Below are 18,561 nucleotides of genomic sequence, written 5' to 3'. Positions count from 1 at the left end.
CCTGTAAAGTACAACTAGGTAAATACACACATACTTCAACATCAAGAAATGTGGTAAAGTGGAATTTGGAAAAAGTAAAAATAATACATCGGGACAATATAAAATTGGTACAAAGGAAATTAAAAAAGTTAACACGGAAAGGGACTGAGCAGTAATTATCAGCAATGACATGACACCAGACAAGTATATCAACAAAATAGTCGGAGAAACCTTCAATTTATTAACCACTTCCATACAGTGACGCCTACGTAGGCGGCATGAGGAGCAAGTGGGTACTCGATGATGCCAACGTCGGCATCTTGATTATATTTATTGTAGTCGTACCTATGTAACCTCCATTCTCTCTAAACTGGCTTCCATCATATTTTCTATGGTTATCAAAATACACGGGTGAAAGAGAACGAACGATTGAGCACTGACTTTATTTTTTATCATGCGATTATTATGACGCAACATCGCACGTTGGGCAGCTAATGCTGCCAGACGTGCGATGTGCCCCGGAGTGAAGAGGTAACAAGATCAATGAAATTGGCCTTTGACTACTTGGATGAAGAAATGGTAAAGAAAATATTAGTTACATTGAAAAGTCCAAGATTGTAGTATGCTGCAACACTATGGATGCCCAGTACTAAAAACAATATAAAGAAATTAGAAAGAATTCAAAGAGCAACGACAAAGATGGCAACAACACTCTCCAAACAGACATACGAACAAAGATTGGCCAAACTTGAACTATCAACCCTGGAACAAAGAAGAGAAAGATCTACTGACTATCTACAGAATTATGAAAGGGGATGGAAGTCCTCGATAGAGATGATTTACTAAAGTGGGATAAAAGAAAATCAAGAGGACATGAAAAGAAAGAGATCTAAAAAAGAATAGTTTCCCACACAGTGTGTTAGATATCAGGAATAAATTGGTTGAGGAAACAGTGTTTGCAAAAAATATACAAGATTTTGAGAACAAACTTCATGCTGAAAGATACAAAGATGGGTAATTATGAGCATAGCTCTCCTCCCATATAATACAGGACATCTGGTCACCATGGCCTCTTCCCTTTTATAAGAGAGGTAGCCAAAGTATGCACCCATCCCTACCCATTCCACTTCCATACATTACCCATTTGTTTCCCTCTTCTTTTAATGAGATACTATGATTCTGCTGAGGTATGTGTTTCAGATAAAACATGGTCCCAACTGATCAAGACACCTTTTTGTCCTAAGGCCACAATTTATCTGAATAAAATTGTTTGGCATTAATTTCATTGAAAACCTATTAAGTTTACTGTACCCATGAAAAACTTACAGACAACAAAGTTTTACTAACCTCACCATGAACTATGATAATAATTCTATTAATTTGGTCTTTAAGAGCTTGACAATGTGCAGCCTTGAATTCCAGTCTTCCCCAGTCACTCTTTATGAAGTTGGATGACAATAGAATAATTGTTCTCCGGCTTGCCTGCACTGAATGCATGATTTGATCTTCAATAAATTCCCCAGGAACCCAGTCACGATAGTGAAGGCAAAGTTGATAGCGAGGTTCTCCTGATTCAAGACCTGGGACTAATATTCTGTTTATAAATTCCTCATCCTGAAAATGACAGAAAATTAGTATACTTGTGACAAAATAGCATAAAGAATTTGTTTTAGCTGTATATAAAATGTTACTGTTCTGACCAGTATGAAAGATAAAACAAAATTCTTACCTTGTGAGAGAAACTTAAAAACGCATCATACTTTTTATTTGAATCAATTTCATCTTCTGTGATGGCCCACAAGCACATACGATGTGAATAGAGCCACACTTTAATCACTTGCTTATAATTGTAAAACCCAACAGTACCTGCAAATTTAATGATATGTATTATAACTAGATATCTCTCAGCATTAATATGATAAGTATATATATACATATTCATTTACATAAAACACCTGGTCACTCATAATATCTTCAATCAGGCAACCTAGAAAAACTTGATCACAAGAAAGGTTGGTGGATGTCCTATTCTAAATTGCCTCAAATAAGAAAATGCAGCAATCAAACTAGTTCTCAGCCTAGCAGACAAATTATTAAGAAAGATTAGACATAATGGGGAAGGACCTTTTGGTATATATATATGTGTGTGTGTATATAATGGGACTGCCACCATTAAAAGAAAGAAGTGACATTATTGTGGTGTTCAGGTTGATGAAAAGAATAATTTTAAGAGAGAAGATATTTTTGTTTCAAATGGAAGAGTGTCAAAAGGTCATAGAAAATTAAAAGACTATATGCCAAAAGGATATCAAGAAGCAATTTTCCATATAAATATAGTAAGTTATAGAGCAGCCTAAAAGTTTAATCTAAAAACATAACCAAATTTATGCCTATGCTTGATCAATGGAGACAGAAATTGGTCCCCATAAATCTATCTCCTTATTTGTACATTACATACATATACAGTATTAACAGCTTTTCCCCCTTACAAGGGAGCTAGCCAAAAAACAAAAGCAGAAAATCCAGTCCTGCCCATTCCATCCACACATACTCCACTCCCATTCACCCTCTCCCTCCCTCTTATCTTGGCTCCTCCTGGATGACAGGTTATCCCTGCATCTCACCCACTGCCATGGGTCAGAAGCAATATAGCAAGACACAGCAAGGCTGCTTCATTTAATTGGGGACCCCCTCCTCTGTCCCCTCATGCAGAAAAAGAGAAGACAGGGAGAAACCCTTTTGGGCTTTGTCAAAATATCATTCACACATACTCCCTCATCCCCCATCCACTCCCCTCCATGCATCACAGCATCATCCATACACAACCATTCTCCATTCACCCCTATCAAGAAGGAGGGGAGTGAATGGGTGGGAGTGGATTTTATGCCTTTGTTTTTGGGGTACTTTCCTTGTAAGAGGGAAAAAGCCTTTGGTATAAGTGTGTACAATGAAGCTGGGTTTAAAGAGGATTGTATGAAAATATACCATTATCTAGTAAATCAACTTGGAAACTAAATGAATACACATGATTTTTTTTTTCTTTTGCTGGTCAATTATACACACCTATTGTGGCAAAGATAACCAGTATAACGGCGATGACAATGACTGTGATGATCAGGTACGTCATTTTGACAGAACATAAATGCTGCTCAGTCATGTCAATTAAGGGTGTGTCCTGACCTACACAGAGAACATTCCTTTGGTCTGCAATCTGCAAACAAATAAAACCTTTTCATATCATCAGAACTGAGATTAGCACAGAGTAAATTAAATCATATTTTGTATAGCAATAATAATTTTTGCCCTCAGTTTCAATGACTGGAAACCTGCATCCCCACTGTGGCTAGCAATGACCTTTGAACCCTCTCATAGATCTCTCCGAGATACTTTGGACTGAGGTCTGCATTGTACTAGTGTGGGGTAGTTTCTATCACCACACAGGCTGCAGGTCTTCTGCAAGAGAGACCAGGAGCAATGGATAGATTGATTGATTCTGTCACCAGATTTATTATAATAGGATGGGAGCAGTTGATGGATGTCAGTTCTCCAAGTGAGGAGAAAACAGTTAAAGTTGACAGGGAGAGATCACAGGCTAAATCTGATTATCAAATATCAGTTCCTGGCTGCACCTCCACATGGAGGTGACAAGTGATTAATTTTGAAGATGAGCACCAGAGAGATGATTCTCTCTGACATCCATCTTACAGGGCCACCACTTGCAGGCCATGGCAGACTTGTTATTCTAAAGTATATGATTATATATTCGGTAATGATTTAATTTAGGTTTTCTGATGGAAAATTGTGAATACATAAACAAACATCCATAACATTAACACCTTCCCTATATACTCTGGTTAAAAGAAGAGTATAAGAAAAACAACATTAATTCATGAAGAAGAAAGAACAAAAGAAAAAATAATAGAAAAGGGAGAGAAAATGGATGAAGGAAATGGTGCTGCTCTCTTTATTCATACTGAAAGGGCTGACCCTCTCAAATATGGGACAGTGGTATGCAGCCTGTGTCAAAGGTTCAATGATCTTTAGTAGTGAGACATGGGGAGTGAAATAAGACATCTATTGATTTAAGCATACAGAGATGAGATGGAGAAGATGTTTGGGATAGTAAGGATTTGTCATGAAAATAGGAGAGGATATCTGGGTGAGTAAAGTGAAGACCATCAATATTACAGGTAGAGCTATAGGATGCTGACAAGTTACCACAAAATAAACAAGGCCAACATGCAGACATGTGTGGAGTCTTTATAAAAGAAAAACTTACCTTCTTAAAGCTATCTTGAATGAAGTTATGGAAGTTGGTGACCACACTGCAGTCACAATTCCAGGGATTTTCACCAAGGCTAATCTGAATTTCTTGAGTCTCGTTCAAAATTTGTAGAAAAGAGTCATTGATATATGTTAGGTTGTTCCCACGTAGATCAAGGTTAACCATCCTGGGTGGTAATGATGTCAAGTTGATGCTCACAAGTTTGTTGTAAGCTACAGAAAGATTTACAAGATTGGTGTACTGGGGATCTTCTAGGGAAGACAAACTTGTTAAATTGTTGTTGGCGAGATCAATCGTTATATTCAATTTATCTATTGATGTAGGTATATGTGGAATCTCAGTCAGTCCTTGATAGGGACAATTCATAAAAAACATTTTATAATGACTCCGTAATTTACACACGCAGCCGCTAGGGCAAACTCTGATGTCATTTACTTCGCAAGTCAATATATCTTCATCCACATCTTTTAAACTAATACCTTTCTGCTCTGGGGGCTCTGTACATTTAACATCATGCACATCAACAATTTCCAACTTGAAGCTGCTTTTAACATCTTTTATCATTTTAATAGCATCATACATAAAACAGTCACAGTTGAGAGGATTTCCTTTCAAAGACAGAATCATTGTATGGTTATTATTATTAGCCAATATATTTCGTGATGTCATGTCCATTCTTTCTATTTTATTGTGTGATAAATCTAACTTTACTTTCTCAGACTGAAAACTTACATCCCATTGACTGATACTTCCAATATTATTATGGCTCAAATCTAACTTCTTTAACTTTGTCATTAAATTTGTGAAGTCTGTGTGGATACTGTCAATCCTATTGTGAGACAGGAGGATGACCTCAAGTTTAGTTTGTGAGTTAAAGGGTGAGGGCCAATGTGGGATAGTACTGAAAGATAGGTTGTTGTGACTGAAGTCAACATGCACTAGTTCAGATTGTGTAGCAAAAAATACTGTATGATCCAAACTCTGAATGTTATTTTGTCCCACATGGAGACGCTTAAGGGCAACGCAGTTTCCAAAAAGTGCTATAGGCAAACTAGTAAGTGAATTATTGTTCAACATTACTTCTCTAAGTTTTCTGAGGTTCTTGAATGCCTCTTGTGATATGTTTTCCAATTTGTTTGACTGCAGATCCAACAAAACAAGATTGTGGAGACTTTCAAATGCACTGTCAGGAATGTAATCAATCTGATTTCTCCGTAATGTTAGATTCTTGAGTGTCTTTGTGCTCTCAAATAACTTGTTTGGTAATGATGACAGCCAATTATTCCCAAATCGTACAATCTCAATTTCTGAGAGATTGTTAAAGAGGTTGTCTGGAAGGCTTTCAATATTATTGAAACTAAATTCAATTCTTTTCAATTTGACATTATTTCTAAAGAGACCAGATGGTAAAGACTTCATTCTATTAACTGAAAAACTAATAGATTCCAAATGTGTTAGGTTAACAAACAAATTTTCATGGAGGTTTGTGATCTTATTGTTTCTAGCATCCAATATCTCAAGTGAAACAACATCTGAGAACACATCTGGATCAAGTTTAGAGATGTTGTTGCCCCATATGCCTAGATAAGACAAATCGGTGAGACCAGAAAACAGCTTCACAGGAACCTTAGACATGTTGAATCCAGCTATGTATAGCTTCTTCAAATTTGGTGTAAAGGAAAAGAGGTCTTCTGGCAAAGATTGAATAGCATTATCATTCAAAGCAATAACTTCAAGTTTAGGTGTGCTGGCAAAAAAGTCTGAAGGTATGGCTGTGAAGGAATTTGAATTGATGCTAATGATGTTGAGATTGTCAAGTCCATGAAGATGCCAGGATCTCAGGGAATCTTGAAGCGGTCTTTGCCGAGCTTCCCCAGTCAATCCAAGACCTTTAACATTGCTGACTTCAACTCCAATGCTTGAAAGTAGTTCTCCATAGGAACCATTGTGGAGTGGACAATATCTGAACTCAACTTGGACCACATCTGGGAAAGAACAGTCCCCAAGAAATGAGAAGTCTGTGAAATTAATCAGTGGTTTGCATTCTATCCTGAGTGCCATCCAATTCTCATCACGATGTAAACTTTTGCTGACTGTGTAGTGGTTTGGGTCAAAAGAATCGGGACATACAAGACTGTTGCCCTTTTCACATGTACTGCAATTAATGGCTGATTCACTCTTCCCAATTAGTGTCCACCACAGCCACCACCACAACCAAAGTTCCTTAAGACATAGCATGGCAACAGTGAATTTTGCACTCCTATGGGTTGAAGACACCCTTATGGCTTTGAAGCACATCCAAGCCTGGTTATCATCAAATCAATGTGGAGCTCCAGTAATGGTGGGTCCTATCAGCATTCAGCACATTTCTGAAAAAAAAAAAGTTTTATATTAACAAATTATGTACTTCCTTAAAACACACATGCATATGCACACCCACACACATCGGTCTAGGTAACAGCGAAGTTTGGAATTCCAGGAAAAATTCAAGTTTCGTCGATCTCAACTATGAGGGAGTACCTTTGTTGTATTTGTAAGGAAGGGGAAAGCTCATGGTGTAGTGGGAAGGTGAAGAAAAAGGAGAAAGGGAGGGATTGCTGAGGAAAATGGAAGGAAATGAGAAAGGAGACGAACGGGGTCCCCCGAACGTCAGAAGAAATGTCAACAAGAGGTGTGCAGACAATGCAGGTGAAGTAGAAAATATGAGTAAAGGCACTAAGATCAGAAATATTGATAAAAACAACACAATAGAAAATGGAGATAATAATTTCCATGGATCTAATGTGGGAGGGGATGCCAACCTCCCCCGATTAGCAAATCTAGAGGAAATACTAGAGAAAGTGAACAAACAGTGGGAGGTTAGGTTCAGCCAACTTACATGGATTACACAAAGAGTTGATAAGTTGGAAGAACTAAAGGAGAACCAAAACCTAAATAAAGAAATAGAAGAATTAAAAAGACAGTTAAAAGAAGTAAAAGATGAGAATGAGGAATTAAAGAATAATAATAAAGAGAATAAAGAATCCATAGCAAAAGAAGCACAGGGTTGGAGAAAAGTCCAAGAGAACAACAAAATTGTATTTAAAGATATAGTGAAACAACAGATGAAAGAACAAACTAAGGACACAGTTATTAAAGTGATGAGAGAGGAGAATATAGTAAGAGACTTAGCGGACAAAAAGAAATGTATAACTATGTTAGGGATGGAAGAGAAGCATAATCCAAATAGGACTACAGGAGTAAAAGAGAAGGAAAAGGTAAACAAGATATTAGAAGTAGTTCAAGAGGATGAACAAGAAACAGGGAAAGAAATTTAAGAAATATATAGACTAGGGAAATACAACACAGATATGACCAGACCAATTGAGGTTTAATTCAGGTCACAAACAACAGCAGAGAATATCTTAGCAAAAACAGGGAAACTAGCAAACAGTGATCAGCATAAACATGTATGGATGAAAAGAGATGAATAAAGAGGAATAAGAGGATAGAAGCTAAGGAAAAAATGAGAAAACAGTCAGACAAAGAGAAATTCTATTGGAGAGTAGTGGATATGAAAGTGAGGAAATGGTTCATAGCAGAGAAAAACGGAAGGGAAACAGAAAAGACGATGAAATTAGAAGAAAATTAAAAGTGTCTTACACAAATATAGGCTTAATAACAGGCTTGAACGAAATGAATGATTACCTGATGGAAAAAGAACTGGACATAATGGGAATTGTAGTGACAAAACTGAAAGGTCCACTACCACCCAACAGTGTAGGACATGGTGCATATAATTATTGGATTACAGAGGTAAAACAAGGGGGTGGAAGAATGTCACATATGTTAAGAATAAAGTAGAGATGATTATGTGGAAGTGGAGGACAAGGATGGGAAGACCAGGAAGTTTGTAGTAAATTATGTGCCTCCTAAAACAGCTTCATGGGAAGAGAGAGAACACAAAAATATGTCAGAAGACACAAGGATAACACGAAATAAGATAATGGAAGATGGAGGAAGAATAGTTATAATGGGTGACTTTAATTGTAAAGAAATCTGCTGCGAAGAGATGACAGTGAAGGGTGGAGAAGACCTATGGGGAAATGTACTACTTGATATGATTATAGAGCATACAATGACGCAATTGATACATGAGAATACTAGGTATAGAAATGAGGAAGAACCATTGAGACTGGACCTAATAATCACATCAGAACCCGAAATAGTGGACAAGATTGGATATAAGACACCAATAAGTAAAAGTGACCACATATTGGTTGAAATGGAACTACATGGGAAAAATACATGAAAAAAAAAAACGAAAATAGAAAGGGAAGACTGATGTATGGATTTTTTATTTTTTTATAAAATAAGATAATTCTTTCAAAAAGCAGACTGGGAAAGGATACACAAGAAGGAAACAACAGAAGAGAAATTGAATATTTTGACAACAATTTATAAAGTAGTGGAAAAGTATGTTCCAAGACAAAAACAAGAAAAAGGATATGTAAAGTGTTGGTACTGTGGCATGAGTAAAAGCAACGCCGAGAGTAGCGTTACTATTTGTTAGCGTTCACGTTGGGTCACGTGTGTTCGTAGCATCCCCACGTTAGGTCAGCGTGGGACGCGACCTAGAATTACTATTAATGTGCGGCGCGTCATCACGTGACGCAGATGCTAGCAGCTGATTGGCAGACGTGCTAGGCCGACGCTTGAAGCGGCTAGGCCGCGGCCAGACAAAAGAGATTCTCTCTGACTACGCTAGTAGACGGACGTATACGCAAGTAGGTGCTGGTTACAGGACACAAGAGTAAGTGTGGTATTCATTTGTTGCCGATAGTTCTCTTCCCCATTCAGCCTCCGCAACACATTCATATTCTGTGCTACATAATAAAAGAGCCAACACATTCTATGTGTTTTAGTCAATAGCCTAACCATTCGGACACTTACCATAGTACAACAAAAGATGTAGGGAGTTAAAAGACAAAAGAGACAAAGCTTGGATAAAATGGATAAAAGACAAAAGACCTGAAAAATGGAAAATATATACAAGTTGTAGAAATGAATATGTACAAGTGTGCAGAGAAGAAAAGAGAAAATACGAAAAAGATGTCATAGAAAAATGTAAAGAAACTATTTTACCAAAACTATTTTACCAAAAATATTTTACCGATTTGTAAACAACAAACTGAAAAACAAACAAGAATTAGAGAAACTACAACAAGGAGCTGAATACACACAGGAAATAGAAATGGCAGAAATTATGAACAAGCATTTTAAATCAGTGTTTACCAGGGAGAACATACAACCTAGAGATATCAAGTGGGAGGAGAAAGTCCCCCCCTATGAAAGAGATAGAAGTAACAAGGAATGAAATAATGAATCACTTGAGTAATCTTGATGTCAGAAAATCGCATAAAGGCCAGAGATCACAGGTAATCTGCTAATCACCTCACACCTTCCTAAGCGGTTATCTGGTTTGTGGTTCGATTCCCCGGCCGGGCGGAGATAAGTTGGGTTTGTCTCCTTTCACGTGTAACCCCTGTTCACCTAGCAGTGAGTAGGTACGGGACGTTAGTCAAGGAGTTGTGGCCTTGCTGTCCCGGTGTGTGGTGTGTGAGTGGTCTCAGACCTACCCAGAGATCGGCAAATAATGAGCTCTGAGCTCACTGCCGTAGGGTGGTGTCTGGCTGTCTCGACAGAGACTGCAGCAGATCCGAGGTGAATACACACACACACACACACACGCACGCACACATACACGCACACACACACACACGCGCGCACACACACACATACATACACACACACACATTGGACAATGAAATAGTGTGCGCAAAAACCATTCATGAGTTTAAGAGCAAACTAGACACTGCGAGATACAAAGGCGGGAAACCACGAGCGTAGCTCCCCTTCCCGCAAAATACAACTAGGTAAACACACACACACGACAGTCGAAGTGACAGCGAAGTTTGGAACTCCAGGAAGAAAATCAAATTTCGAGAATCGCAACGACGAGGGAGTACTCTCTCTCTCTATTACTCTATGAGGAAAGCTGTTCTTTTTCAGATCTCTTCTATAGCTGTCCTTGATTTTCTTTCCGTGTCCTCTTGTGTGTGTGTGTGTGTGTGTGTGTGTGTGTGTGTGTGTGTGTGTGTGTGTGTGTGTGTGTGTGTGTGTGTGTGTGTGTGTGTGTTTCACCTTGGACTTTGGATCACGTGTTGGACTCTTGATCGACAGCTATTTCTCTTGATCGACAGCTATTTCCCTCCCGGAAGAGAGCTCAGAGCTCGTATGACCGATCTATGGGTAATGCTATGACCTTACACGCACACACACCCCCAACTCCCCGCCCACGAGAGTTGGAGTAACGACTCGAAGCGCAGCGAATACTGAAATAATTTCAGACCTGGGCTGGATTGTGTGTGTGTGTGTGTGTGTGCATATATATATATATATATATATATATATATATATATATATATATATATATATATATATATAATAATGAATAAATAAATTAATAAAATAATATTTTGGAAATTGAAAAGTAAAATAGTTGCGGAGTTTACTCTGCCTAAACAATTTTACTCAAAATGTCTTCACACTCTCTAATCCTTACAGTCTCCTGTGGTCTCATATAATTATTACTATCAGCGTTAGCACGATTACAACACTAAAAAGACCATCTTGCTTACCCATCATGGTCAAATCCATTATACATCAAAAATCACGAAGATGTACATGCACAATGAACCACAATATCATGTGAATGAATAAGCAATATTAGACAAGTGTCCCTAGGCACTTGTTAGCAACAAGTCAAAGTCCACTATAGCGAGGGTCTTGTGAGACGCCGGTGTACGTCCGCGTGCCGAGGTCATCGGAGCAGCAGCCAAACGCTGGAAATCCCACTTCCGACCCCTACCAGCCTGAGTTGCGGGCAGACCCACCACCCAGACGCGGGGGCCGTGGGCCGTTTTGAGATCCGTTTCGAAGCCATACCTCCCGTTCCAGAAGGTCCATGAGGAAGAACAACACGCATGTTTAAACATCTCCTGGATATAATGATATGAAGCGGCCTAGTCCCTTTTTTGGTCTTCTGCAGTTTCCTCCATTCTTATGTTCTTATATGATTACACTGGACAAGGAGAAAATAATTCCTTCGCTAACACAAATTAATCTTTTGGATCAAGTATGGGCGGGTGTGACGAATGAAATACCGAATAAAGACAACATAACAAAGCTGTCCACCATACAGCTAAAGTCGGACCCACGGGCATAGGAATCTCTCCGTTCTGGAAGACGACCAAACGGTCACCCAACCAGTGTTACCGGAGAGGGGAGGTGACACTACTTGCCGACAGAGGTTGCTCACAAATCCCTTGGGTGTTCGCAGGAACGGGGCAATCGCAACCGTCAGCAGTGCTACTTTTTACCTGCCAGGAGCAGCGCTCTTCTAGGGTCTGTGAGGCAGTACCACTGCCCGTTGCAGAGTCCAGCGCGAGTGGCTCGTGCGCTGTGATCTCGCGGAACCACCAAGTGTGGTCCTAGAATTCTGTGTCAGAAGAACCACCGTGGGTCTCTTATGAGCCGCGTCAGTCCTCTGATTTCCCTGGATACCAACAACACTATCCAGTAGTCAGGCTCCTCCCTTGCAGTTGCAGTTTCTGCACAGGAGCGCGAGGACAAAAGTAAGGAGACGGAGGTCATCGCTGAGCTGAGGGCCTTTCTCCGTCCATAACAGACCTCAAGTTCATGTGTATCACTACAGGATCAGATCGCATGATCAGGGTAAGCTCTTCCGCCCACAGACGAGCATGCATACCGTAATACCATCAGATCGAGCTAGTAGCCACAACAAAGAAACCCAGATTCAAGGTCGCCCCCCCTACCTCCCTCCAGGTGGGTTAGGGGGCCCCCTTCTCGACTCTCATCATCTCTGACCCCGACACCTTTCACTTGTCTTGACCCCTTCCGTTCCGGGTGACCTTTTTCTTTTCATCCCGGATGCCGCCATGGTATTTCATTCATCTCCGTGGCGCCCTCGCCCTCGGTAACGAAGGGGACATGGTATATTTCGATTAACCCCTTCCGTACTGGATAGTATTCTCCCCCCCCCTCTTTTTATTCTGTTCGCCGCCAGGCTAGTTTCTTCACCTTTGTGGCATCTCAACACTGGAGAAGTCTATTCGATCCGCGACAGGTCACCCCATCCACCACCTCTCTCTCTCTCTCCCAATACACGTGTTAGATTCGTGATCGACAACTATTACCTTCCTGGTTGAGTTCAGAGCGGCTCATATATGGCCCGGTTTATGTGTGCACAACCCTCGCTACGATAGCGCACTCTCCAGCTTGTTTTGGTTGACGCGCAGTTGTGCAATTAGACTATGGCCTTGGTGCCTTCTGGCCAGTCTACATTCTCAGTTTATCGAAATACTTTGCGATGTCTTCCACCACAAAATTCTAATCCAGATAGTACCAGTGTGTGTGGGTGCGTTTTTTTTTTTTTTTTTTTTTCTTGTGTGTGGTCTTCGACCATAAGCTAGACTCATGAATGACACCTATCACCCTACCCGATGAACCTTCATGGCTCATATTGTCCGATATATAGGTAATGCTCCCTTACAGACACATCCCATCACCTTGCTCTAGGTCAGTCATAGGTTGTGGTACCAGTGAAATCTTTTCAAACCAGGGACGCGGCGCGAAATGTGTGTGTTAGTGTGTGTGATTCACCATGGTCTTGGATCACGTATTGGATTCGTGATCGACATCTCTTTCCCTCCTGGAAGAGAGATCAGAGCTCATATATGACCGATCTATGGGTAATGCTGTGACCTTACATGCATACACATCTCGCACTCCCCGCCCACGAGTTGGAGTAACAACTCGCAGCGCAGCGATACTGAATTTTTTTCAGCTCTGGGGGGATTCGAACTCGGACCGCCGTAGTGCCAGCCGGGAACTCTAACCAATGCGCCACGAGGTGTGTGTGTGTGTGTATGTTTGTGTGTGTGTATTCATTCAATAGTATAGACACTTTGATGCTTCTGTCTAGCACTGAAAACAGGTTAAATAGATCAAATGAGTTTCTAATCTAAGCCTCAACTTCTGCCGAGAGATACAAAACAATGTCATTTCGCTATACCCTGTTTAGTCGCCTTTTAAGACGCTTCGGCACACGAAGGCGGCGTTCTTATCCTCCCATCATGGAAGCATGGTTATGTTTTAGAAGTATGAATCCTTAGATGTAAAAACCCGTGTCTTGAGCCAACAGGGGACAGTTTACCTCACCTCGGGCGAAGAGGGTCTTCCGTACTTGGGAAGATGGGGAGGGAACCACTCTCCTCGCCGTGCAGGTGGTTTTTAGTCTTCAGTGCTCGTAAATCCTGAAAGTCAAAATGCGAATTCTCAGACCATTATCAAAACTTCGCAGAGAGTTGAAAAAAAAACATACAAATCATGGTTCTAAACTCTGGCACTTTATAAAAATATAATGGCCACAATGGACCACTCTGGAAAGAATAGGACAATGAACATACCAATTCAAAATCAAGGACCTGCATAGTAGAAAATTAAATCAGAAATCCCGAGCCTTCAAGTGGAAGGGAAGAAAGGGCCAGAACACTCGCCTGAGTAACGCACTGCCCAGGCGGTCTGAGAATACTCCAAGTATTTGGGTCATAAATAATATATTAATAAAATTATAAAACAACAATAAAGTAATATTAATAACCATAATGATTATAACACATTCAATTTCTTGTGGTTCTCCAATGAAAATTAATAATACGCAGAAACACGCTGAAAAAGGTCAGACTAAATCAGCAAATCATATCAAAATGGTAAAAAAAAGGCATAACGGTACGAAATACAACCGAGAATGGTTATGCAAAACGTGGAAAATGAATTAATCTGATTGAACACAGCGGGGTAAAGCTGGAGGGCATGGCAGGACAAGTGAATGGAATGTCGCATCGAGAGGAAGAAAATTATGCAAAAGCAATTTACGAGGTTGCCGTTACACCCAAAGAAGGAAGGAGACAAAGGGGTGGGTGATCAGAGTAAAAGAGAGAGGAAGGAGATCTGATACATCTTGAGGGTGGGAGGGAGGGGGAGGATACACACACAAACAGAGGACGAAGGAATGGAAGAAAGAAATACAAAATGAAGAAGGAATAAGCTGGACAAGTAGAATAATAGGAAGGTTGTCAAGATGAAGTGTCAGGGGCATATCTCATTACGTATGCGCGCTGAGATTCACCACGGTCTTGGATCACACGTTGGACTCGTGATCGACAGTGCGAGCGCGCATGCGCTACAATACCAGACCATTCTATGTCTCGTTACATCATCAATACAAGAAGTCCGTTTATTTCCGTCCAGCAAACAAGTGTTATAAGAAAGTGGTTGTACTAAACACAGCTTCATTCCTGTACAAGACTATATGTTCTAATCACCATAAAACAGGGTGTAAACACAAATAAGAATGACGACTGACCATGGATAACAAAAGGTTGTTCAGATCTTCCCCATTTTGACGATTCGCCTGGCACTGGCTCTCATTCTTCAACACTTCAATTACTAGCGTTGTCTCATCCCATGATTCAAGGACCTGCGTTGTGAAATGTATATACTCATGTTGTCAACCCCTTCGATGTCCAGCGTGCACACACGCATATGGAACAAGCAGTACTTCAACGTCTTCAATTCCACTCTCGAGGGACCCTCTATTGTTCCTCCGGATCCGACGCCTAGGGACATTCTATTGTTCATAGTGACCAGAGGACTAGGCTTTCCAGCCAACGCTCAGAACACCTGAGGATCTCGCGATTTCCGACTACAATAGAAGCGTCGCCGGGTCATCGTCGCCCAACCGACGCGACGATTTTTTCCCCAGATGTCAATATGGCAACCCTTTGTATATATGTAAATGTATGTAGAATCTGGCAACACCCCGAAGCTTTTTCGGAGGTGGCATGTATATTTAAATCAGAGAGAACACTGGAACAGTAAAGAAAAGAGACCGCTTAGACTTTGCTTCCCCAACAACCAGTACCTTATTACTAAATGTAGATAGAACTGCAATTCTACACTCAATCTGAGATGTATCACCGAGAGATTCAAGTTTAATGACATGCACAGCCCTTATTCTTACGGTACAGATCATGTGCGTCAGAGGGAACCACAAACAGGCTCAACCTTTAGATTATCTCACTAAACTCATGTTTTGCCTGTTGTTAGGGGATTTCATTCAGCTTAACCCCGGAAGGACTAAGAGACCTGTGAGCAGAAAGAGGGGAGGGTGCCATGTCAGGAGAGATCTCCCGCCCCCAGACGGGTGCGTTCTCGTCCTTGAGGCAACTTTGTGTGGACAGCCACATACCTGGGACACGCATAAGTTATGCCTTTGTATCGCCAAGTCTTTGTATCACGCTCTTTACCTCACCTGTGTCGGGATGCACATTTCCTTCTATCCTGACCACCGTTTCGTGACACTCGGTAGAGAGGAGTCTAGTGTGAACATTTTCGTGCCATGTAATCCCTTTAACTTTACCGTGGCTATTGGCAAACTATATCATTCATCTCCACCCATTCAAGACGGCCCTAAGCAACAGAGAAATGACGATTGGCTCACTCGGCGGGGCGTCACGCTGTTTAGTGGGAGCTTACCAACTGATTCCCCGAGCGACACCTTTAAAGGCGGGAACTACCGGGATGCTGAAACGCCTAGTCATGCCTTGACCTTTGACAAGGACTATTACCTGTATTTGTATTCCGTAGCTCATAATTCATTCGCGATTCCACCCATGGACATTTATCGTGACAATTATGTGGATATATTAAAAAACAAGTGCAGAAAGACAACAAAAGTTACATTTAATCAGCAATTCTTATGTATGAAGATCAATCTCCAATCACAAAATAATGTTCCGTGACTAGTCCGTATGAATGTCACTAAACTCTTAAGTTTACCCAGTGTATTTAAAACGCTAAACCTATAACAACGATTATAATCCCAGAACAATGCCATAAAAAACAATAACAATATCAACTCGTCGTATGCGTTGCCGGGTGTACGATGTCAATCGACCGTTGCCTTCGTGGAATTCCCATAGGCGGTGTTTGTTATATACTTATACAAGTATAGCGACTGAGGAAGTACTATATAAGTATATACAAATTGCAGATGGGGTCTACAAATAAGATATATAGTCAGAGGATTCCACTGCTTAGATACAATGCGTTCGAATTTTGTCTCGGCGTTACGCACAAGCGCACAATCACGGCTGTTGTTGCAACCATGGAGGCTCAACCCAAGATCTAAGAATATAAGGTCTAACCACTTCCGACCGAATTTCGAGGGAGTTGGCGCAGCGGGCCCGTGAACGTCACCTGGCTGTTCAAAGTGGGGTTAGCGGGTCCTATAGCTGTCAGTTGAAGCTGGTCCGTCGTTGGAAAATGACGTTGCCTTCGCTCGCACCGCTCCACGCAATTAGTTATATTCTGACAAATATTATATAAAATATATATATAAATATATATAAAATATTATAGTTCCTGTCTATATATATGAATATATAATATATATGATATATAATATATATATATATAATATATAAAATATTATAGTTCCTGTCTTCCTTGGCGTTTCACAGTTTTCTTCAGTGTATCACAAAGAGAAAATGGACTCAGCCAAATGACGTCAGAAGCTGCGCAGAAGAATTCTAACGGTCTGACCTGTATATTTAGACCTTGGCTCAACCTGTCGGCCAGATTTCATTCGGCCGAGAGAAGGCCCCCCCAACGCACACCAATACAAAAATGAGGGTGCAGTAAGAAATATGCCTGCCATTTATCTATTCATTTATTATAATTTTTCTTGTTAAAAATTATTTATCTATTTTTATTGTTTATCATTATCTATTTATTCTATTTGTTTGTTCACTTGTTTATTAATTAATTTATTAAATTACTATTTTTTCCCATTCGACCTAGATAGGGATCAAAAGGCCCCCCCGTCATCATGCTCTTCCTTTGTAATCCATTGTATTTCGTGCATTACTCCGCTTATCTAAAACAGACGAATTTTTTCTCTACTATTTACATGCATTCTGGCTGTATTCTCATACTTGAATGAATATATTTTTTGCTTCATAGAAGGTGCAAATGAATAAAATATGAGTTATGAGAACTTCTACTATATAACAGGAAACTGCCGCTCAAGACTACCACACGGCCATCGCTGTATAAACAATATGTAGCAATAAATATCACCGTTAGTATGGTGGTACGAGTATTCTTCAAATCCCTCACAATATTGCATAACACGCCAAATGGCATCGGAAAAATTGGAAAATTACGTCGATCTCGGCGACAGTGTCGTCTTAATTCACCCGTTTTGATCTCGCACAAGGCGAGAGCTCCGCTCATGGTTTCGGAGTGATTACGCCGCCGGCGGCAAAGCGACGGAGGTGAACAAATTCAAGACGCACCAACGGGCACACGCCCCTTTCCACACACGGATTCCTGCGGAAGCGCTGGAGGAGAGGAAGAGGAGGAGGAGGAGGTTGGCAACGGTCCTTGTGTCCTCTTGTAGATCCCTCCGAAAAGAAACTTTGGATTGCCTGTGTTAAATTAACGTGAGATATCATATGTCACTGGCTGATAGTAACAGGAGAGTAGTAGTCGATGGCTGCCAAATCTTCATGTGTGGAAAGGTTAAGGAAATACAGCTAAGGGGAAATATAGTGCCCGGTCCAGTGTCCGAGTGTCAGCCCCTCACGGCTGCACCTACGGATAAGTCCGACGGTCGACATGTTTTGAAAATGGACAGCAGGGACATGATTCTCTCTGTTGTCCATCTTGTAGGACCATCACGAACATGCACCCGTCATCGACTGATGCAACTTCTGAAGCTTAATTTGCCGGCAAGACAATTACACATAATTTGAGGTCTTACTTCGTATGCAGGGATAGCCTGAGGTTCTTTAGGGCTGGCCAGCCACTCCGCTTCCACATTTCGGTGCGCCGGGATAGCGTAGCATCCGCACCGGCACTGGAGCAGAACTGATGATGGGATTTGCCAAGACGCCGCTACTTAGGATTTCCCCCAGAGTTCCTCTTGTTTCTACCCGACAACCGCTACTTCCCCAAACTTCCCATTCTGGCTGTCATACGCTATGCGTCCGATATTTCACCAGCCTTCTCCCCCACCGCCATCCCGGCTTCTTTCATCCACCAATTTCACTCTCCCTCCCTTGCTTTGGTGTAGACGTGATATATATTTTTTAGCCATCCCTTGTCTA

General features: G+C 40.9%; 1 protein-coding gene across 11 annotated transcripts in view; it reads right to left on the bottom strand.

Annotated features, from left to right (window-relative positions):
• LOC143029843 (uncharacterized) overlaps positions 1 to 18,561 on the bottom strand; it is a 129,691-nt gene that overhangs the window by 17,395 nt on the left and 93,735 nt on the right. For 6 of the 11 annotated variants that reach the window (XR_012966894.1, XM_076193066.1, XM_076193333.1 and 3 more), the window contains 5 exons: positions 13,547 to 13,641; positions 4,259 to 6,633; positions 3,043 to 3,190; positions 1,709 to 1,845; positions 1,327 to 1,593 (listed from right to left, as the gene is read on the bottom strand). Coding sequence is in view for 10 of the 11 variants with exons in the window: in XM_076193066.1 (XP_076049181.1) it covers positions 1,327 to 1,593; positions 1,709 to 1,845; positions 3,043 to 3,190; positions 4,259 to 6,562 (2,856 nt within the window). In the remaining variant the exon portion in view is untranslated. The other 5 variants (XM_076193379.1, XM_076193267.1, XM_076193468.1 and 2 more) reach the window with 4 other exon arrangements.

The sequence above is a fragment of the Oratosquilla oratoria genome, chromosome 1 (assembly GCF_046742065.1).
Source record: "Oratosquilla oratoria isolate Oo_2021 chromosome 1, ASM4674206v1, whole genome shotgun sequence".
In the NCBI taxonomy this organism is placed as follows: domain Eukaryota; kingdom Metazoa; phylum Arthropoda; class Malacostraca; order Stomatopoda; family Squillidae; genus Oratosquilla; species Oratosquilla oratoria.
Note: the sequence above shows the minus strand (reverse complement) of the source record. Positions and strands in the feature narration are given on the sequence as shown.